The sequence below is a fragment of the Lacerta agilis genome, chromosome 7 (genome assembly GCF_009819535.1).
Source record: "Lacerta agilis isolate rLacAgi1 chromosome 7, rLacAgi1.pri, whole genome shotgun sequence".
Classification (NCBI taxonomy): domain Eukaryota; kingdom Metazoa; phylum Chordata; class Lepidosauria; order Squamata; family Lacertidae; genus Lacerta; species Lacerta agilis.
The window spans coordinates 64,956,655-64,979,488 of NC_046318.1; the positions used below are offsets into that span (position 1 = coordinate 64,956,655).

The 22,834-nt window shown below is 44.2% G+C and overlaps 1 protein-coding gene across 3 annotated transcripts in view; it reads left to right on the forward strand.

Moving 5' to 3' along the window:
* The window catches only part of GRHL2 (grainyhead like transcription factor 2), a 72,573-nt gene that overhangs the window by 36,810 nt on the left and 12,929 nt on the right, over window positions 1-22,834 (forward strand). For all 3 annotated transcript variants that reach the window (XM_033155683.1, XM_033155681.1, XM_033155682.1), the window contains exons 9-11: window positions 8,465-8,623; window positions 19,494-19,581; window positions 19,787-19,923. In XM_033155683.1, the coding sequence (XP_033011574.1) occupies window positions 8,465-8,623; window positions 19,494-19,581; window positions 19,787-19,923 (384 nt within the window). The remainder of the gene's footprint in view (window positions 1-8,464; window positions 8,624-19,493; window positions 19,582-19,786; window positions 19,924-22,834) is intronic.

Below are 22,834 nucleotides of genomic sequence, written 5' to 3' on the forward strand. Positions count from 1 at the left end.
TACTGTGCTAGATGGATAAATGGTCGCCTTTGGTAAACAGCGGATTCCTATGTTTCCAAACGGTAGCTACTAGAAACCTAGTCTCAAATTTATCTCAGGAATTTGCTACACCAGACCATTTAGGCCTTATGTATTTTCTACATTTTTTAAGCAGCTGATTGTTGATTTAAGAAAATAAGCAAAAGGGTTGTGTTTAAGGTGTTTTTTTATTATCATTATAACTGAAGGCCTATAATTATTTTTTTTAAGACTGAGGTAGGAGACACTCTGGCTAGAAAAATTCTGAAAGTGGGGAAAAACCACTTTCAGTTCAGAGTTTTTATATTTATTGTTAAACGTGGCATGCTGTCAAAAATGTAATCCTCCGAATAGCATCTGTGACTGTAATAAATCAAACATGAAACTGTTTGTGTGTTGTAATATTTCTGTCCATATTTCTGATGCTACCAACTTCCATAGGTTTCAGCTTGTTTCAGTGAATGTGGGAACACTGAGATTTTCTGAATGAGAAAGCAAAGCAAGTCTGTCAAAACATTTCCTAGTTTCTTTTTTTTACTTCTGACAGTGGCTTCCACATCAGTTTTGGTATGCGAGTCATTCCTTGCTAAGCTGACATCTGGAAACAAAACAGCTGGAGGCACAAGGTTGGGAAACACTGTTCTAAGAGTGGTGATCAGAGTAGAACCACTGAGATGAACAAACATGACTTAAGTTTGGCACATTCATTTGAATGGGTCTGCTGCGAGTAATATCACCCTAAATCCCCATTAATATCACCCTGATTCATATCACATACAGCCTCTGTGGAGAGCAGATAAAAACCAGTATATTAATGTGTCTCAAATACAAAAAGTATGATTATTAAATAACATGTGGCTACCCTAGCCTCTACCTGCTCTTTCTATCAGTAAGTTATGCACGGCACAGATTGGGGAAGTGCCATGTTTCAACTGATAAGGTATTGCTGCTGATAATACGAATTTTCAGGGCCCGTTTTATATTTAAGAATTGCAAATGAGGATGGGAGATTGCCTAAGCAAACCTAAGGCCTATTGCTATTTCCCTGCCATTTAAATCTTAAGACTTTTATACAGTTTAGATTCTAAATCGAGCTGCCTGCATTTTCGCACACAAGAGATAAGTATATGTGGATCTCTCTCCCACTCTGCCCTGTGATCATATATCTGCAGTGCCCCGTGCCAAAATCCAACCTATCTCTTCTCCCATCTGTACACATTGTCTCTGTTTTCTTGGTGTTTTTTTTTCCTTTTTCAAATGCCAGCAAACTTGCTGCCTACCTTTATCTCTCTAATTAGTGCCAAGCCCTGAGGCAATGGAGCTTGGGTATTGACGCTTGAGAGTCGAAATTACCCGCATACAACTTTTGACTATCTCTCTTCTGCAGATTAGATACCAACACTTGTCATCATGTTGTCTTGTAGTATCTGCTTTCGAAGGAAAAGAGATGAAGCTGTGCAGTGTAACTTTAAGGCTTGCAACTTGCAGCAGACTTGCCTTTAGGGAAAAGTCCTCTGGTAGTCCCCTTCTTCTGTCACTGCATGGGATGCTTCTCCATGTAGAAGCCCTCAGCTATTCCTCTTTGAGCCTGAGCATGTATGACTACTTCAGGCCAGAGTTTTGGATCCATCGGTTGAAGTTTGGGGTGGAGCAGGATGGCCCTTGGTTCAATCCCTGATATCTCTAGGTAGGGATGAGACCCTGTAGAACAGCTACAATGCTTACTGGACAAAATTAAGTAGCTGGACCAATAGTCAGACTGTACAATACAACTTCCTAGGTTCCTAATGCCTATGTTCTATTATAATCTATACCTGACCCAACCCAGTGATGATGCCATAGCAAAAGTATTGCAGCTGGGTGTCTATTTCTGTACCAATATGCACTCAGGCTTTCCCAGTGCCCCATATTGTTTTCTTTCCTCATATAGTAGGAAGGAGTCCATGCATTTCCCTGCAGAGGAAAATTCTGGTGAAAACATGTCTGCATTCTCTACTATGGCTGCTGGATAGACTACTTCTCTCCTCTCTGCCCATTGTGGGCCATTCCCAACGACCACTGTGTTATTATTCCACAGATCATAAGTGTTCACTAGATCAGGCGCAATTTGCTGTGGAATAGTGAGTGGAAAGAATTTTATCAAAGGCACGTAATTATTCATTGGCTGTATTTTGCAACCAGAGGTACATCTTTCTCTGTTGATGTTTGGTTGTTGTAATCTCTGCCACCTTCCATCCAGCCTCCCTTATTCCGGAGCATCTGTCACTGTGGCATCAAAGTGCCCTTCTACCTAGAGCAGATTTCAGAAGCATGAGAATAAATGATGCTCTGAGACATCCCTGAAAGGCTCCTGAGAATCTAGATAATTGAGCATCAGTCATCTTTCAGAAGCAAAAGTGATAGAGCATTGATGTCATCTTGGCCATGAAGCTATATTAAAACTAAAAGCACACTCAAAGCATATTTTATAGCTTCATTGTCACATTCTTGTGAACAGCCTTTTCAAGTTAAAAGCCCCCTCCCTCCCCACTGTTTCTAAAGGAGGCTAATTAGGCAGTGTAAAAAGGTAAAGGGACCCTTGACCATTAGGTCCAGTCGTGTCTGACTCTGGGGTTGTGGCACTGATCTCGCGTTACTGGCCAAGGAAGCCGCCGTACAGCTTCCGGGTCATGTGGCCAGCATGACAAAGCCACTTCTGGCGAACCAGAGCAGCGCACGGAAACGCCATTTACCTTCCCGCCGGAGCGGTATCTATTTATCTACTTGTACTTTGACATGCTTTCGAACTGCTAGGTGGGCAGGAGCTGGGATTGAGCAACAGGAGCTCACCCCATTGCATGGATTCGAACCGCCGACCTTCTGATCAGCAACCCCTAGGCTCTGTGGTTTAACCCACAGCGCCACCCGCATGTACCGGGTAGTGTACCGAGGCATAAAACCTTGCAAAAGTCACTGATCTCCCTTAATTCTAACCCAGTTCTTATAATGTAGAATAACAGCATTAATACTGATACAACAGATTTTGCCTCTCTCTCTCTCTCTCTCTCTCTCTCTCTCTCTGTGTGTGTGTGTGTGTGTGTAGGGGCTTGCCATAAGCTTAAAATTATTGATTGCTAAAGAGGTTTGATCTATTATGGTGTCAAGAGGATGATATTCCATCTTCTAAAATGATGGCCTTTTGTAGTCATCAATTACCATCACTCTGCTATCTCCGGTTCTCCATCAATATAATTTTGCTGCAGCTGAATTTATTTATCTAACTGGTTTGTATCCTGTTTTTCCAAGCTCAGGGCCGCTATTTGAAAGTTTCTTGCTTGAATTTTCTTGTTAGTGCTCAGGACCCTTCCAAGGCCAGGACCCTTCCCCAGCCATATCTCCTTTTCCTGCACCATGGTCTCCTTAAGCGCCTTTTCACTGGTTTGAAAGTACTGGGAGAATGCCTCTTGCTTGTCTGATGGAGGTTGAACAGACATCATGTGCGTGCATCTTTAAACCTCTGGCTTTGGCATGTAGAAATGTAGCCTGCTGTAGAAAGGTAAACGTCATAGTACTTGCTCTGCTCACCTTTGCATTCTAGCCACCCGAAAGTTTCCCTCTGGATGGATTGTGGTCCTTGGACTGGGGGAAGAAAAGTCCCCACCTCTGTGTAGCTCCATTCTGCATGCATGCAACCCTATGTGTGGAGAGGAGGGCAGCAGGGATGTGCTGGCCCAACATCCCTTGGGGCACTGGCCACGCCCACTGGATGGCCTCACAGTGTTCCAGCCACTTGAAAGCTGCTCCTTCATTTTCCCTATGCAGACAACCAGGGGGCCTGCTCAGTGAAATGCAGGATGTGGGGGGACGGGGACGGGACAGTCTTGCTGCCCACCTTCTTCAAAAGTGCATCTTCCATGCAGAAAATCCCTGGACAAGGCTTACGTTAAGGCAGGAAATGGAATCCATTTTGCACGTCCCACTAAAGCGGATTTCTCCAAGACCACTTCCCTCACATCAGTTAAAGTTCAACTGTATTGTTTGCAAGCGCAGCGTTGTGATACCATCAGGTACAGAAATGCTGCTGTGCTATTAGCTCAGTCTAGCAAACAAGCTGAGACGGCTGCATCATAAAAAACCTGGACAGTAACATCGACTTCTGTAATCAGATGAATGCTGTTAAATTCTCCCTGTAAGGCATATGAGCTATAATCTCCCTGTGGTCTGTCTTCTTCTTCTTCCTCTTTTTTGTCTTCCTTCCCACCCTCCCACCCCCATCTTTTCCCATTAGCCCTTCCTCTTTCATTTTCTGAACAACTGTCATTGCATAGGGAAAAATTATGAGTGGAATCAGAGGGTTTTCTTAAGTCTTTGCATAATTCTGTGTATTGCTAGTATTCTTAGCCATTGGCAGTGTCACCATAAGGCCCACTGGAGAAAGTAGGAAGCCATCCTACATTGAATCTGACCATTGGTCCTTCTAGCTCAGTATTGTAGACTGGCAACTCCAGGGCTATTCAGACAGGAGTCTTTTCCAGCCTTCCCTGGACATGCCAGGGCTTAGACCTTGAGACCAAGGTGTGTGCTCTACCACTGAACTATAAGCCTTCCTCAGCACAGCGGACTTCTTAAAGAAAGGGTTTAGATCAGTGAGTTCAGAATACTGTCATTTGAGGAGATTACATTGACAGCCAGAAGGTGTGTAGCCTTATCAGAAGTAGCCCACATACCAGTGGTAAGGTAAAGGTAAAGGGACCTCTGACCATTAGGTCCAGTCGCAGACTACTCTGGGGTTGCGGCGCTCATCTCGCTTTATTGGCTGAGGGAGCCGGCATACAGGTTCCGGGTCATGTGGCCAGCATGACTAAGCCGCTTCTGGCAAACCAGAGCAGCGCATGGAAATGCCATTTACCTTCCCGCCAGAGTGGTACCCATTTATCTACTTGCACTTTGACATGCTTTTGAACTGCTAGGTTGGCAGGAGCAGGGACCGAGCAACGGGAGCTCACCCTGTCGCGAGGATTCGAACTGCCAACCTTCTGATCGACAAGCCCTAGGCTCTGTGGTTTAGACCACAGCTACCCAACAACACACCCACACTGTCTTACACATATACACATGTGCATGTATTCTTACACATCTATCTATACACACACACACACACACAAAATACCCACATACAGCAGTGGCAGACCTTGGAGTCTTAAATTTCAGTGGCGCCCTGTGCAATGCCAAAATTTGGTGCCTCTTCACCCCTCACCTTCCATTCTGCTCACTTCGTGCCCGGTGTGCCTTCGTGCCTTCGTGCTTCTCTGAATTCACCTCTGCATACAGCCCACAGATAACACCAGGCTTCCTCAACCTCGGCCCACCAGATGTTTTGAGACTACAGTTCTCATCATTCCTGACCACTGGTCCTGCTAGCTAGGGATCATGAGAGTTGTAGGCTAAAAACATCTGGAGGGCCGAGGTTGAGGAAGCCTGGATAACACAAACACACCCATTCATACACATGAAGTCACACACAACCTCATTTCTCTCTCTCTCTCTCTCTCTCTCTCTCACACACACACACACACAAAATACACAAATACAGTGGTATCTTGGTTTACTAACTTAATCCGTTCTGGAAGTCCGTTCTTAAACCAAAGTGTTCTTAAACCAAGGCGTGCTTTCCCATAGCAGCTGGGGACTCAATTTACAAATGGAACACACTCAACAAGAAGTGAAACATGTTCTGCTTCCAAGGCAAAGTTCACAAACCAAAACACATACTTCCCGGTTTGCAGCGTTTTAATCCAAGTTGTTCATAAACTAAGCTGTTCTTAAATCAAGGTACCACTGTATGTACTCTCTTCACCCAGAAATCAAGCTTTGAAAAAACAAAACAAGATAAACTAATGAGGAAGGCCCACAGGGTGGTGCTACAATCTGTTGTGGGGAATGATGGGAAGAGTCGTCATTTGGGAAGGTGGCTATATAAAAAAAAAAAAGAGTATGGGGCTGTGTACATGGTGGGTTGAGATGTTGGGACCTGAGGAAACGATGGAGACATGAAGTTGAAAGAAAAAAAAAGAGGGAACCACAGAGAAAGTAAAAGCATGGCAGGACTTCCGGCGGCGACGCCATCGCCGGGTGGTCGAAGGCTGCTTCGGGTCCGAAGCGCCTTGTCCATCCCGGGGGTTAGGAGCCGCGCTACCGCAGCGCGCGGCTCCGGTTGGGGTGCGGGAAGAGTGTCCCGCACCCTGGGCTCCCCGGCAGCGCCCGCGGAGGCTCCGAACCCTTCCCTCGCTCCCCCTGTAAAGGGGGAGTGGGGGTGAAGGGACAACCGGAGCCGGGCTTCGGGGACATGCCCCAACCGGGATGCAAATGCGGCGACAAAGCCCGCGGTGAGCGTCTAAGTTCTACCTGTGAAGAATGGAGCTAAAGGAACCCGGTGGTCGTGAGTAAAGAATTGGATTAGAAATCGTGCTTTTGGAACGATCCGGGGGGAAGGGGAAAGGCAGCCTGCCTCCCTCCCTTCGAGCTGAAGAATGTAACCAATTTGAGTGATTACTGCTACCGAACTGGTTACAAAGGATTTAAAATTGACACATGAGACTGAAAAACTTTTTTTTCGGGAAGCTAACTAGAGGAAAATATCTCCATTTAAAGTTGCGGTATTTGCGCTCCAGCTTAGAAAAATGGCGACGAACAAAGAGAGGAGTAGAAATATAACACCCACTTCCTCCTCCTCTGCCAGTATGCTGGGCTTCGTCCTTGAACTGGTATTGAACTCTGGACTAACGGATGAACAGAGACTCACTGCCTTGAAGGTGGAACTGCTCTATAGAAAAGTCAAAGTCTTGTGTGGGGGTCTGAAAGGGAACCAACTGCCCACAGAGGAGGCTTCTAAAATTTTTGACACTTTGGAAGAATGCCTTGCCAATGAGCTGAGAGGGTGGATGGAAAGATGGAGAGAAATGAGTGAGCTACTTCGGAGAAGAAATTCGCTTTTTGGGGGTGGCAGCCCCAAGGCGACGTCAAGATTTTTTATATCCAGTCCCCGAGGTGTGAGCTCGGAGGCCAGGGACAGAGAATTAAGGTATCTACAAGAAGAAAAGGAATGCTACAAAGAACCGAAGAAGCTGAGAGATGATGAGATGGACACCTCTGAACTCGTGGCAAGGAGAGGTTTGGACCGTGCCTGGATCTGTGGACGTTGGGAGAGAGAAGCTACATGGATGTTCAGTGCCGATGCCACTAGGAGAAGAATAATGGACAGAGGGGGTGTGGGGTGAAGCATTAAATAAAACTTAAAGTAGCCTGAGATGGTAATCTGAAATTGGAGGGTGAACACTGTCAACAATATTTTGTTATATTTTTATTTGAACATGAAAGGAGATATTTTGAGTTTTTATGTTATTAGCAGCAATCTTAAGGATAGAAGAAATAGATTTGAAACGAATGATTTGTGAAGATCTGTGAATGTGGAGTATAAGTAAAGTGAATTTAAGTGGATTAAGTTTATGGATTAAGAGGACTAAGATTAAGATGTAGATTAAGATAAGAAATAGATAAGATTAAATCAAGAAGAATTATAACGAGGTATTATTATGATGCATTCTCAGTAAAATGTCGAAGAGATAATCGAATGTAATTATATAATTGAATTTAATTTTTTTTTCTTTTTTCAGGAGAAATGGTTATAAAATTAGATTAAGGATATCAAATCGAAGGTGAAAAGGCAGGGGAAGTCAATGGTCAAGATATGGAAATAGAAATTTTTTTTTTTTCTAGAAAGATGCTATAAGAATACTTGACATTGTCTGTATTTGTTATATTTGTTTTGCATTTGTTTAATTGTAGGTGTGGGTGTGGGTATATGTTGTTATGGAAAAATGCCAATAAATTCTTATAAAAAAAAAAGAAAAAAAAAAGAAAGTAAAAGCATGGCAAATGGCCTAATGCAAAAGACTCACAGGAAGAGGAGGGGCATTTGCAGGGCAGAAGTGAGCAGGCAAATAATTGTGGAAAGTAGCCAAAATGCTATGGGGCTTAGAGTTTGGGCCTTTAAAAAAGTTGCACCTTTTAATAACTTCACAGAAAAGCACTACTGCATGTGGTGACTGTTCCCACAGTGGTGAGTGATCAGGAAATGGTTGTGGGAAAAGGTGGGGATTTCACATATTGATTTGAGTGAGTCAGCCAATTCTTCTAGTAATATTCTTTTATTGATTCTAATGCATCACACATGTGAGCATGTGAGTTGAGCTGAATAGCGTCAAATCACTTCACTGTTGGGAAAACCCTTAAAACAGTAATTCCAAACCTCTGTTGAGCAGGGATAGATTTCTCAAATGGTGCTGCAAGTGGAAGTTTCAATATTAAATAGAGGCAGGACTTGATCCATTGAATTCTCTTCATGGATAACAACCACTTCTGTAACCAGTTTAACTTTTAACTTTCTTCTTCTTCTTCTCCAAATCAGATTTTCATCACAGTGAACTGCCTGAGCACAGACTTCTCTTCTCAGAAAGGAGTCAAGGGGCTTCCATTGATGATTCAGATTGACACATACAGCTACAATAATCGCAGCAATAAACCCATCCATCGTGCCTTCTGCCAGATCAAGGTTTTTTGTGACAAGGTAAGATGATACGTTACTCAGTGCTGAAAAGAGGAGAGGGGTGAGCAAGACTTTTTTTTTGTTCGTTTAACAATTATTTTAGTCATCAGAGACCTCATTTGTTCATTTATTTGTACATTTGTTTCATTGCATTCATTTTCCTTTACTTTTGTTGCTGTTTCCTTCTACTTTTTAGTTTGGCCACCATTTTAACTTCCTAGAATGTCTTGGGAAGCTGCTTTATTCCTGGCTTCTTTTGGCGTCCACGATTATAAAAATATAACAAAATCATTGCAAAACGGGGGGGGGGGGGGGAGATAGATGAAGAAAGCCATACAATCTAAGACAGCCTCAGGCCTGGGAGTAGGCCTTTCTGTGTTTTCCTCTGGACTCTCACCAGGCCACACAACATCATTGGCTCTGGTCTAGTCTGGTCTGGTCTTGGTGTTTAATACTGCCAACCTAGCAGTTTGAAAGCACATCAAGTGCAAGTAGATAAATAGGTACCGCTCCGGCGGGAAGGTAAACAGCGTTTCCGTGCGCTGCTCTGATTCACCAGAAGCGGCTTAGTCATGCTGGCCACATGATCCGGAAGCTATCTGCGGAGAAACGCCGGCTCCCTTGGCCAGTAAAGTGAGATGAGCACCGCAACCCCAGAGTCGTTCATGACTGGACTTAACTGTCAGGGGTCCCTTAGCCTTTTTACCTTTACCCAAGTCCTCTAACCTCGATATAAGGATATTAGTGGGAACAGGCAAAAAAAAAAAAAGTGTGCTGTGCAAACAGCCAGATCTTCCTTCCTTCCTTATCAACGTTATTAGCAACCTTTAAAAATATATATCGGAGCAAAGAATTTTAAGTGCTGTATTGTAATTATCATTTGTAAAGGTCAAATATTTGCAGTAATCTGAAGATACAGCTGCCTGCTCAAAAGCTCAGTAAATTTCAAAGGCGTGAGTAGGGGCTCCCCCCCACACACACCCAGTTTGCTGGTTTTTGAAAAGTAATGAGGGGAAGGCAGGGAAGAAAGATCTTAAGAGCATGGGCCCCATCAGGAGTGACCTACAGACGACAAGGAGCTGAGCCCTTTGAATTATACATATTCATCACTTTGACTATCTATCCGTTTAATTGATACTTCACATTTCATGGTTGGGGAGAAGGAAATGAGTGTTGACAGATCTAATCAAAGCCATCTTAAAAGTAGGAGAAAAGAGCACAGGGGTAGTTAAAATGTTACCCTTATCAAACCTGGAGCCTGGATAGCTCACTGAGACTTAAAATAGGATATATGTGGTCACCCATGCAAACACTGGCCTGAGGCAGCAAGTGGCTAAGGATTGCTTCTACCTGTAACATTCTGCAGCCTGTTGTTATTGGCTTATTTTTATCCATAGCCTAGTGATCGGGAGCTGATAACTTTTCTGGGCAGTATTGCCTTAAAGAACATAGCAATAAAATATAGTTTATAACTGGAATGGGGAACCTGTGGCCTCGCAAATGTTGTTGACTGCAACTCCCATCAACCTCAGCCAGCATGGCTAATGGACAAAGATGATAGGAAAATTAACTATGAACCCCACAATTTGGGATCCTCTCCAAACCTGTGCCAAAGTTTTGAAGGTTTTTTTTTGGGGGGGGGGGGTAGTGATTTGCAGTGAAAACTCAGTGTTTTGCAGTGCCCCACTAACTGAGCAATTCCTACTCAAACCTGGGGTCATGGTTATTAGCTCAAAACCTAACGTTGTCCAATTCACTCCAAAGCAGTACCAAAGTCTGGCAACAGTTTTTGCAGAATTTTTTCAGCAAAAACACCACGAATTGAAGCACCCCACCAACTGAGCAACTGATGATGGATTTGTAGTCCAACAATATCTGGCAGTCCCAGTGAAGTGGTCCCTGAGAGCAAACAGTCATGAACAACAATTAAAGCTCAACTCTTATCTGCAATGGGGCTGCGTAAATCAGGACCAATGGTGAAATGGAGTATCATCAGATATTTACTACTATTTACCACCGTATCTAGCATAACAGGTTGGAACTCAGATTCTCAGGCCTCTTCTCCAGGCCTCTTACTTACCTGGATGGAAGGGGTGTGTGTGTGTGTGTGTGTGTGTAAACCTCTGGATTCTGTGTTTCTGCAGTACAGCCTACTGCACAAAGGTAAAAGGTCCCATCTCTTGCTCCACCCACTTTGCCTCTGGCCACACCCACCATTGACATGCAAGCACTGGAAGGTTGCCCATGAGTTTATCTTGGCCTTTGGGCTTAAATAGGTTTCCACACCTGCCAGTGGGCTCCTGTGCTAAGCAAAGTTCATAGGAAGTAAATTCCAATGAATTCAATGTGGCTTATTTCTCAGTAAAAATGGTAAAGATCAGACTGGAAGCTTATGTAAGACACAGAAGTGATGTGATGCTCTTTGTCCAAACGGCTTTCAGTTCCAAAAGTGTCCCATTGAAGGCCCCGGTTACCTGCTGCTGTCAGAACCTCCACTAACTTCCCACCTGTTCCTCTGAGCCATGCATCACTAGAAGGGTCATACAAATTTGTGGGGGAGAGGGCTGTCAATGGCTACTAGCCATACTTTTAAATACTAGTTGCTGGAAACCACAGGAGGGGAGAGTGCTCTGGTCACTGTGAGGACTAGATGAGCCATTGGTCTGATCCAGCAGTCTATCCTTGCATTCTTATGTTCATTAAGCTGAGAGGCCAGGACAGCAAACAGCTGTGAATTTACACAGAAACCATCCTAGAATGTCCTACGTTTTCCTCCCCCATAATGTGCAGTTATATTCTCACTCACATTAGCAGCCTTAAGCTGAGAGTTTTCAGGTCAAATCCTTAAGTGCACAAGACAGCGGGTATTCCAGCAGACCAGATGCTCTTAAAACATGACTCGACTTGTGGCAGAGAGACGGGGAAATTTCTCCTCTTCCTCTGGACAGTGCTTCCTCCGAAGAACCGAGTGTGCAGTGTGGGAGTCCTTCTCAAGTCCTCTGGCCCCCCGGATGCTCAGCTGTCCCTTTGCGCAGTTTCAGCTGGTGCACCAACTGCTCCATTTTCTTGGGAAGGCAGATCTGCCCCCTGTCCTACGTGCTCTGGTACATCCAGGTTAGACTGTTGCAGCATGCAGACTTTGAGGAGCATTTGTAAACTGCAACTGGCTGCAGAATACTGTTGCCTTGGCAGAATCAGGGTCCGTTTTGGAGCATGTCAATCTGATGCTTTCCCAACTGCATTGACACCCAGTTCAGAAGCATTGCTGTGACCTTGGATCCAGGGGGTCTGGAGGGCTCTCCATTTCGCTAGGAGTCACCGTAGTGGATAGTGGAGTCTCTGGCAGGCCAGGGGCCCAATTTTGAATGTACCTGTTTTACCTCCATAAGTCTGTTTATGCCATCTAGTGGCATTGTATGAGAATGCTCTTTGTTTTGATAAACAAAGACAAAACTTTTAAAGATTTCTTTCTCTCTTTAAATCATTTCGATATACTTCTTTACCGTTCTGAGTGCAGGGTGTTATCTCTGAGCCGTTCACAACGTAAATGCATAAATGTTGCGAAATGCAAGGTACAGTAAAGACCCATACCTGAAGCAGCATGTTTAACAAGGAAGCAAAATGCTATCTTAGGAGGGGAGGGGAAATGACAAGCAGGATTCGAATGCAAAAAATACACACACAAAAACCACAGATTAAGACCTCATTCGCAGTTAAATCAAAACAGCCGAGGAGATAGATACACCCGGCTACCAACACATCTGCCAAACCCATCCTTAGCACTTTCCCGCATACTCTCAGTCGTTCCCACCAGCTATACCCAAAACACAGCTGATTCCCAGGCAGTTATTTGTCACAAAGTGTACATCTGGTCTAAAAACAAAATCCATGCCAACTTTATTTCTGTGCAAGATTCCTTACCCGTCCTTCACCATAAGGGTCCCAGTGTGGGTTAATTACAGTACGAAATACAAATTACAGCCAGCTCTTTCACTCACCTCCATCGAGGACAATAAAGGGCCGCATAAGCTGCAACATGTGAATAAGGGACATTTATTTTAATTATTACCCTCACAATCCTGTCTTTCTCCCAAGCATCTCAAGGAGAGAGGGAGAGAGAATGAATGGTGGATCCAATATATTTGTTTGCTTGCTTATTTTTTTGAAACTATTTCAACAAAACATTGGTTATTGGTTATTGTTTTTGTTTTATTACGTATTTTGTGTTGCCATTTTGTATTTTTATGTTGTGGACCGCCCTGTGATCTTTGGATGAAGGGCGGCATACGAGTTTAATAAATAAATAAAATTTATATCTTGCTCTTGTAGCAAGTCTTCAGAGCAGCTCGCAGTGCACACACAGAGAGAAATTAAAATTACCAAAAATAAGTAAATAAATTTGAAGCATTATAAAACAATTCAGAAATATATCAGCCTGCCAGAAAAGCTGCTGTAGGGAGAAACCAGAAAAGCATAATGAAAAAGAAAGGCCTTTTTCTATGGAAAGAGGAACAACTCCTTAATTCCAGAGGCATGTTATTCCATACTCTGGCAGCCATGACTGCATAGGCTCTCCTTTCTGGCTGCAGGTGTTTGTTCAGAACAACTGAAATGAAGTCTGGTGTGATTAAGTAAGTGGGAAATCTGATGTAAGAGAGAAATATTCGTACGTGTGGGTCCCTAGCCACATAGAACTTAGAACCAGCCAATGGTGCGCAAAGATGCAATCACACCTGTACCTGCTGCTTCCCCTGCCCCATCCCAGTCCTCCTGAGTGGCATCGCTGCTGCAGCCAAGACAACAGTGTGGCAACAATGCCTCTCCTCACTCCCATCATGACATTTAGCGGCAGGCCTGCTATAACGTTTTGTGCTAGCCCATGCTTCCAAGTGGTCTTCAACCCCGCGTCAAGCATGTTGCAGTAGCCAAGCCCAGAACCTGTAGGAGCATGCATCATAGTATACATTGTGATCACATAGGCTCTCTTTTTAAAAGGGCAGTCATATGCGCACAATCTATTTGCAAAACAAATGCCTCCCTGTGTTTGACTCTGCCGCATTAGGCAGGTGCGGTTCTGAGATTTGCTTCCTCTCCGTGTTATTCCTACTGCCCTCGATGCCCTTGCACTTTCTGGAGAACAGTTATTTATTATTATCTTAAGATGATAGGCTGTTTTGTAATGCTTTAAATAGCGTTAAGTAGGTTGTCAAGGAAACATCAGCCACAACACTGAGTCAGTTTAACATAAATCTATTGCAAGGGAGTAGGATAGAATTAATAGTGGGGGTGGGGTGGTTTTTTTTGTCACTTATTATGGTCTTTAAAAAAAAAAAGATCTGATCTATTCTACTCTTAAAAACAATTGCAATCCTTCATGTCTATTTATCTGCAGTATCTTAACTACTGTGCCTTCTGTCCTTCTGTCTCGTGGACAGATAAAAAAGAGGATTTTAACACTCAGGGATGCCCTGTGGCAACTTTATCAGAATGAGCACACCTGCAAATTTAACCAAGGGTAGGAAAAATGCTTTCAGCAGGTTTCACCCTCTTATACAGGGGTCAGCAACCTTTTTCAGCCGTGGGTCGGTCCACCATCCCTTAGACCATGTGGTGGGCTGGACTATATTTTGAAGAAAAAATGAATGAATTCCTATGCCCCACAAATAACCCAGAGATGCATTTTAAATAAAAGCACACATTTTGGTCATGTAAAAACACGCTGATTCCCGGACCATCCACGGGCCAGATTGAGAAGGTGATTGGGCCAAATCCAGCCCACGGGCCTTAGGTTGCCTACCCTTGCTCTTGTAACTTAAGACCCGTGAACCTCTGAAGGTTCTGACTAGGGCTGAGCGATATCTGGTTTTCAACATCCTGATATCACCAGCTAAACATTGCAATATACTGATATATCACAGTGCCTGAAATAAAGATGGAGCTATGTAGATGCACTGGCCGGCTTCACGGTTTTCCCCACTTTGTGATTTTTTCATCACCCCCTCCCTGCCCCATGAATCGCAATATATTGCTAGGTCAAAAAATATGAAACCAATATCATGAAATGGACTTGAAACCAGTTGTGGACAATATATCGCCCAGCCCTAACACACATCATGATTCGCAATATATTGCTATGTCAAAAACTATGAAACTAATACCACAATATGGACTTCAAACCAGCTTTGGACAATATATCGATAAACCACCCAGCCCTAGTTCTGACTGCCAGCTACGAACAAAACGAAGAGTCCTTTTGGATCAGGCCAAAGGCCCATCTGGTCCAGCATCCTATTCTCACAGTGGCCACCCAGATTCCTATGGGAACCAGGACCAAAGCAGGACCTGAGCACAACAGCACTTGCCTCTCCTGTGGTTCTAGCAACTGGAATTTGGAAGCATACTGCCTCCAGGAACAGTGCCAGTAGTGCTTTGCCGCAGTACCAGGTGCAGCTAAAATATGAGGCACATATTGAAGGTGATTCTAAAAGAGGACTGGACAAATTCATGGAGGAGGAGGCCATTGACGACTACAAGCCATAATGGTGATGTGTCTGCCTCCACAGCTGGAGGTGGCAATGCATCCAGATACCAGTTGCTGGAGACCACAGAAAGGGAGAACGCGTGTGTGCTTGGATCTGGCTTAAGGGTTTCCCACAGGTGTGTCTGGTTGGGTACTGTGGGGACAGGATACTGGACTAGATGGGCCATTGGCCTGATCCAGCAGTCTCTTCTTTTGTTGTTCTTAAGATGCATCTATATCTAATTTTGCAAATCATCTGGGAGACTCTTTCCAAAGGCTATTCAGAGAAGGATGGATGAGTTCCAGTTCTCACACTGTTTCAGGAAATGCAAATGTGCTGAATTCGGCTTTAAATGCAAACTGAATTGATTTTATCCTCCGTCCTTCCTTACAACTCTAAAAAATCCTGTGATTCTATGGGCTCCTGACTACAAACAGATTTGATTTTGACACAGTTGATGTAATTAATAGCCTCCAAGCATAGTCCCAGGTGCATAATGGTGTCAAGTAATAGGAAAAAAAGAAATAAAGAAAGCTGCTGTGAGCAGCATGTGCGCTTATGAGATTCCTGCAAAAATTACTTCCAACGTTAGCGTGCTCAGGACTTGGAATGATTAAGATAATACGCAGATGACTAACGGAGCATGACAAATATTAGCATTCAAAGGTTCAGCCATTCAAAACTCAGCAGGGAAGAGCCTCTGTTAATGCGGAATTTGTGCTGTGACGCCTCCCCAACGCCACCTGCATTAGCATCTTGAATCCATAAGATCTTCACATGGTTCCCACTGGCTTATGCCCCACTTTGTGTACCTGCTAAGTGAGAATAAAATGCTACAGAAAGGGTAGCTTGTTTATTCACAGATTTGGCACCAACTTAAATAGTAACGCAAAGTGCAAGGCAGCGGGATGCAGGCCGGAATTACATGGCTGCGTAATAGAGGCTTTGGTGTCAAGCTGGGAGATCATCGCTACAGGGCGATGGGTGCCTAAATCCTTCATATCATTGCAGTCTATGGTGATGAACAAAGTGCTTATTTAACACTGAATGCCTTAGTGTTGGGGACTTAGAACTGCCCAGCCCTGCCTTGAAGCAAAGAGAGGGATTAAATGGCTTGGGGGGGGTCCCTTCCAAACTATGGGCAAATGCACTTTTATACTTTTGCTTCATTTTGGCAGGTTTTTATGGGGACAGACTCTGTAGCTCAGTAATAGGGCATCAGCTTTGCATGTGAAAGGTTCCAAGTTCAATCCCCAGCATCTCTGGTTAGAGCTGGGAGAGACCCCAGTCTGGAATTTTGAGACTTGCTGACAGTCAGCTTAGTCAGTATTGTGCTAGATGGATCGGTGGTCGGGCTCAATAGCATCTTATTTTTAAGCTGAAACCAAGACCATCAGAACAATTGGGTGTTCTTCCTTTTATTTCACTGAATTTCCAATATGCCCTGGTCTGAACAGCTGTACTGCTGGTTTCTATATCAGACAACTGGAGGGAGCAGGAGAAAGAATTACATGTGAAGCTGATCTCATCTTACTCCTCGTAAATCCTCCATCCCATCAAGTGTCTGGCTCCCCGGCCGCTAATTACAATCAGGAACTTCAGAGTCTTGACGTCTACACAGTGGCAAATGAGCCAGGTTCAGAAAATATATTTTTTAAATAAAAAACCGCGCTTAAAGTGGATTGCACCCTGGAATCATTTGGCGAGAATGAAGTGATTGGGTGAATAGTTTCTAAAATCACTCTTCTTTATCCAGCAAGGCTTGAGGTTGCAGCTTTGAAGAGGTTTGATATCGTTCCAGTGCTTCCTAGCATTGTGTGACAAAGGTGGCGCTGTGGTCTAAACCACTGAACCTCTTGGGCTTGTTGATTAGAAGGTTGGCGATTCGAATCCCCATGACGGAGTGTGCTCCTGTTGCTCTGTCCCAGCTCCTGCCAACCTAGCAGTTCGAAAGCACACCAGTGCAAATAGATAAATAGGTACTGCTGTGGTGAGAAGGTAAACGGTGTTTCTGTGTGCTCTGATTTCCGTCACAGTGTTCCATTGCGCCAGAAGCAGTTTAGTCATGCTGGCCACATGGCCCAGAAAGCTGTATGTGGACAAATGCCAGCTTCCTTGGCCTGAAAGCAAGATGAGCGCCACAACCCCATAGTTGCCTTTGACTGGACTTAACTGTCCAGGGGTTACCTAGCACACACCTGAAACCTTCCTCCCGTCTCCTGCCACAGTCTAGACCTATGGAGACTTCTGCCTATGTTAATCCTTAATTATATTGCAGACTAGAGTAGGAACACGGAGAGACCAGCCTGGGCTGTGTTGGCCCTCTGTTGACTGTAAACTGTTTTCTGAGGAAACATATTCCCCCCCCCCCAGTTGTTATTTGCCCCCCAAGGTGCTGTTTACTACACACAGACCATTGAGGTCATATAGCAGCCTGACAGTAGGAAATTGGTATGAGGCCCCGATCCAACTAAGAATATATTACAGACTGGGTATCACAGAGTGCTTTTCTTCAAACTAAAAGCGGCCAGGTTCAGCATGCTCCCCCCCCCCCAACCTGGCCCTTTAAAAAGACATGTTGTTTGGCCATTCATCTTCAACAGGGTTGGTTGAAGCCAAAGTCATACTAGGAGGGAGGAGATATTAATTGCTTTGGGTTAAATAATGGGCTATAGGTTAAGTGTTGAATTAAGTAATGAGGAAATTATAGCTCTTTTTGTCTAATTTACATTTATTCAGTAGTGTTGTTTTCCATTTTGTTGATATTTGGCTTTGCCCCTTTCCTCCCTTCCTTTTATCCTGTTCTATCAGCTCATATTATTCTTTTTCCTGGATTTTCCCTGTTTCTGCACCTGTCTGCCAATGGTCTTTGATTCAGCTGATGTCAGGTCTTCAGAGACCCCTTTCAATGTGCTGTCTCTTTGAACTGGCACCACTGAGCAGCTGATTGGTAGTGCCTGCAAACCCCTTTCAGCCATGCCACCCCCTTCTTCCCACAGGTGTAGGTAGAGCGGTTAGTTGTGACTAGGCCAAAATTGTATCTGGGCCAAATGGGGAGGCCTGGCAGGCCTGGTTAGACCTGTTGGCCAAAGGTTCCCCACCCATGTCTTAGATGTATTAGTTAGCCCCATCGAGTAACTTTCTGAAGCTTTTAATGTATGGAACAAGTTATATTTCTGTTTCTTCATTGAGTTATAGTTAAATTGCCAGCTAAATGCTCAGCTCCTTGTTGTACACATAGCAGCATGGAATTCCTTCGTTATGTATTTACATTATTGTAGAGTAGCGGCTGCAGAATGGCTCAGCAGGTCAATAGAGAGAGTGTTTAAATCCCACGGGACAGGTCTGCATTTTAAAATATTTGTTTGTGAGCTTGGATGGACTCGTTTGCAGGCTCCCTTAATTGTCCTCCTTATAGCTCTGACTATTTTTGTTGCTGGTATTCATACATTCGTCCTGTGCCTCTTGGGGGAAGGAGATTAAGGGCTGGATGCAGACAACCCCAGCGGGTGCCTCAGGACAGCGGGCATAATCTGATAGTGCGCCAGCATTGCCTCTCTGCAAATTTATGTGCCTCGTTTCATTTATTTCCCTTATATACTTGCTTCGCTGTGTGTCGGCTGCAAAATAAGGTGGCTATGAACCTTGATGCTTGCGAGTTGGTGTTTAGTTCTGCCATGCTCTGGATGGTTTTCTAAATAGAAAATTGATCCACTTGATCGGGGAAATCGGAAGGGCCTGGAGGAGATGTAGCCAAAAGCATTGCTAAGTTGGACTGAAAAAAGTAAGACTCGGAGGGGGGGATGTGGAATGAAGGAGCAACGAAACAAGGTTTGGAGGAGAGCAGAGGAGGGATGTCAGTTTATTCTTATCCCACATTATACTATCAGTTTCCTTACCACAGAAGGTGGATTTTTAAAGAAGTGGGAGTTTCAATGGGCTTTAATTGCAGAAACCTAAATTTAATTCCTCCCACAGTGGGTGGGGGGCAATCCAGGTCTCTGGAATTCTCCTACCCTTGATAGATGTGAATGGCCTCCATGTTCTGGATTGTTAAATCGGTTTTCAAACTGCCTTTTGCTAACGACCTTTTCTACAGAGCTGTGTTGTATAATCCACCTCCATTCAGTTGTCCTCTTAGTCATAAGTGTTTTAACTGTCCTTTTTCAGATGTGCTGTGGCCTTTGTTCATTTTGATTATTTTAGATCGTGGCGCGTATGGTGCCTTTCTGATATTGTGAGCTGCCTTGGGCATAGGAATAATGGGATGAATGAATTGGGCCGGCTGTAACAGCAGTGAGCCAGTTATCCCTGTTGGAGGGAGGCGCAATGCACAGTAGACTCATCAATATCTGTGTTTCTCACGACAGGGAGCCGAGAGGAAAATCCGGGATGAAGAAAGGAAGCAAAATAGGAAGAAAGCAAAAGGCCAGCTGTCGCAACCTCCGTGTAGTAACGGTGAGGGAGATATACCCTTCATTCAGCCTTGGCCAGACTGGTTCCCTCCAAGTGTTTGGGGCTGCAACTTCCATGGCTACGCAGCCAGGGGCTTCTGGGAGTTGTAGTCCAAAGCACCAGGACTGTAGTCTGGTGTGCATTGCGCTCAGTTGTACTTCCCAGGTTGCCCCACTCATTAACTTTTCCTCCCATCTCTCATGAACAGCTGAAGGGAAACTGAGCACCGTCCCACTCCAGAAGAAGAGCGACATCACCTACTTCAAAACCATGGCAGACCTGGACTCGCAGCCGGTTCTCTTCATACCAGACGTTCATTTCGGGAACCTGCAAAGAACTGGGCAGGTAAGGAATTAGGGAAGGCGCAACTGCCCGATTCTTTACAGGAACTGCATAAAATCCTAGTGGGCTTTTTGGTCCATGCTCCCAGAGGAGGATATATTTTCACATCCGCAACGCTGAGATGCTGTGGAACAGGGACGGGGATCCTGTGGTCCTCCAGACATTGTTAGACTGCAGCTCCCATCATGTCTGAACATTGACCATGCTGACTGGGACTGGTGGGACCTACAATCCAACAACATCTGGATGCTATAGGTTCTCTACCTTTGCTATCAGAAGTTCAGAACCGAATGTGCATGATCCAGACCCCTTTTTGTATTTTGTTGATTTCAGTTTGAGAGTTAGGAAGCCGCCTGAGAGTAGGTCTCCATTGTCCACTATTATTTGCTCTGACTGGCAGGGCCTTTCCATGGGTACCATCGCCTGCTACCTGATCATATTAAGGATGCCAAAGATTGAACCAGAGACATTCTTTCTACAGACTTTCTACAGCAAACTTTTTCAGCAGGGGGCTGGTCCACTGTCCCTCAAACTTTGTGGGGGGCCAGACTTTATTTTTGTTTGGGTGGGGGGAGAATGAATTCCTATGCCCCACAAATAACCCAGAGATGCATTTTAAATAAGAGGATTCATTCTACTCATGTAAAAACATGCTGATTCCTGGACCATCCGCAGGCCAGATTTAGAAGGCGATTGGGCCTGATCCGGCCCCCGGGCCTTAGCTTGCCTACCAGTAGTACAGATCATCTGCTCTGTCACTGCTCAGCGCAGTTGAAATGAATGGTTCTTAATAGCCTGTTAACAGTGAATAAGATCTATTTATTTTGATTTGTGCAAGAAATAAAATAGTAATCATAAAAAATTGTCTAACTTTACACGATCAAAAGCCACTCATGTGCTCCCTTCTTCTTTGTGTAAATCAGGGGTGGGAAACCTGACTGGTTGGATTGTAATCTCCCCCCCCCCCCGGACCAAGTATAACAGATGGGCTGAGCCAATGTATCTAGGAAGAGAGAATAATTAAAATAATGCTGAATACATAAACTGTATTATTATTATTATTATTATTATTATTATTATTATACCCCGCCCATCTGGCTAGGTCCCCCAAGCCACTCTGGGTGGCTTCCAACAAATATTAAAATATATTAAAAAAGAACTCAGTGTGATGTCTGTCCTAGGGAAAACAGAATTTACTTCCATAGTTCTCCCCCCCCTCTGTTTAATCGCACTCTGTTCATATCTCTCAGAGTCTAAATAATATTAAGGCAGACAACATGATGAACAGAGCTATCAGATCTGCCTAGAATGCTCAGCATAACGAAGCTTAAATTGACAGGGGTGGGAGTTTACCATTAATTTCTTTTAATCAGCCATCATTTAGAGGGTGTTAGCACCCTAGACCCTGTGCTAATAGCTGTCAGCTAAAAATATTTTTCCTGCACAGAGAGAGACTAAATGCAGTAGAAGATGTCAGCAGAGTTTCAGCCAAAATCATGCTTTAACCTAAGAAAGATTGCATATAGCTTTCCGATGAAACGATTTATGGCTGCATGATACACTATACATATATCTCTGTGCAGTGGGAAAATATATTTGCATTGCAACCTTTTCAGCCAGAATTATGTTATAACCTAAGAAACACTGTATATAACTTTATGATGTAAAGATTTATAACTGCATGATAAAAAAAAACCTTGTATAAGCTTCTATCTGACTTTCTTGGGTTATATGGCATACCTTAGTGGAAGAGCTTAGGGACAGGGGAGAAATCCTTTGCATTTTAATATGGACCTACCATATTGGCACTTCCCAGAACAATATATGAATCAGAGCCCAGTTATCCGTTGAACTAGGGGAAAGTGTATATAAAGATGTGTATATAGGTGCAAACAATGTACAAAAAAGCAAGGTGCTAGAGCAAACAATTTGCCAAAATGTAAGTTAGGCACAATTGTATACCAAAAATGTGTGTGAATTTTCATGGTTTTTTAAAAAATAATAATAATAATAATCACAAACAGATGGAGAAATAGGATGAATTGAAGTCTGGAAAAATAACTGGGAGTAACAGAAATGGACATACTGTATTTAATCTCTGGCATCTTGAAACGATTCTTGTCTCAAGTTCCAGAGGACCACTGCTAGTCAATGTAGACCAGGGGTGGACAACCAGAGGCCCTCTCTGTTTGATCCCAGGCCACAGATTCTTCCCTAGGCCCACACACACATAGCTTGAATGCTTAGGCCTGGTTGGAATAGTGATTCTTGCTGGTGTGGAGGGAAGATGGAGAAATATGCATGATCTAAGGCTGGAATGTATTTTTTGCACAAACGTAAGAGTCACAGTCCATTTGCTCCATCCACTTACACATCAGGCCCTGCCACACCACTGGTACAAGGCTTCTGGGAAGTTGCCTGTGAGGGAATGTGGACTTTGGGCAAAAAAACAGTTTCTTATCCTTGACGCAGGCAATACCAAACTGGATAGAGCAATAGTCTAACTGTACTAACCATCTGAATGGTCTGTATGCAACCGCTCTGTCTCTCCATTAGCGCTTCTGTATAGCAACACCTAAGGGACCCAGGTGGCGCTGTGGGTTAAACCACAGAGCCTAGGGCTTGCTGATCAGAAGGTCGGTGGTTCGAATCCCTGCCACGGGGTGAGCTCCCGTTGCTCGCTCCCAGCTCCTGCCCACCTAGCAGTTCGAAAGCATGTCAGAGTGCAAGTAGATAAATAGGGACCGCTCCAGCGGGAAGGTAAACGGCGTTTCTGTGCGCTGCTCTCGTTCGCCAGAAGCAGCTTTGTCATGCTGGCCACATGACCCAGAAGCTGTACACCGGCTCCCTCAGCCAGTAAAGCGAGATGAGCGCCGCAACCCCAGTCGGACACGACTGGACCTGATGGTCAGGG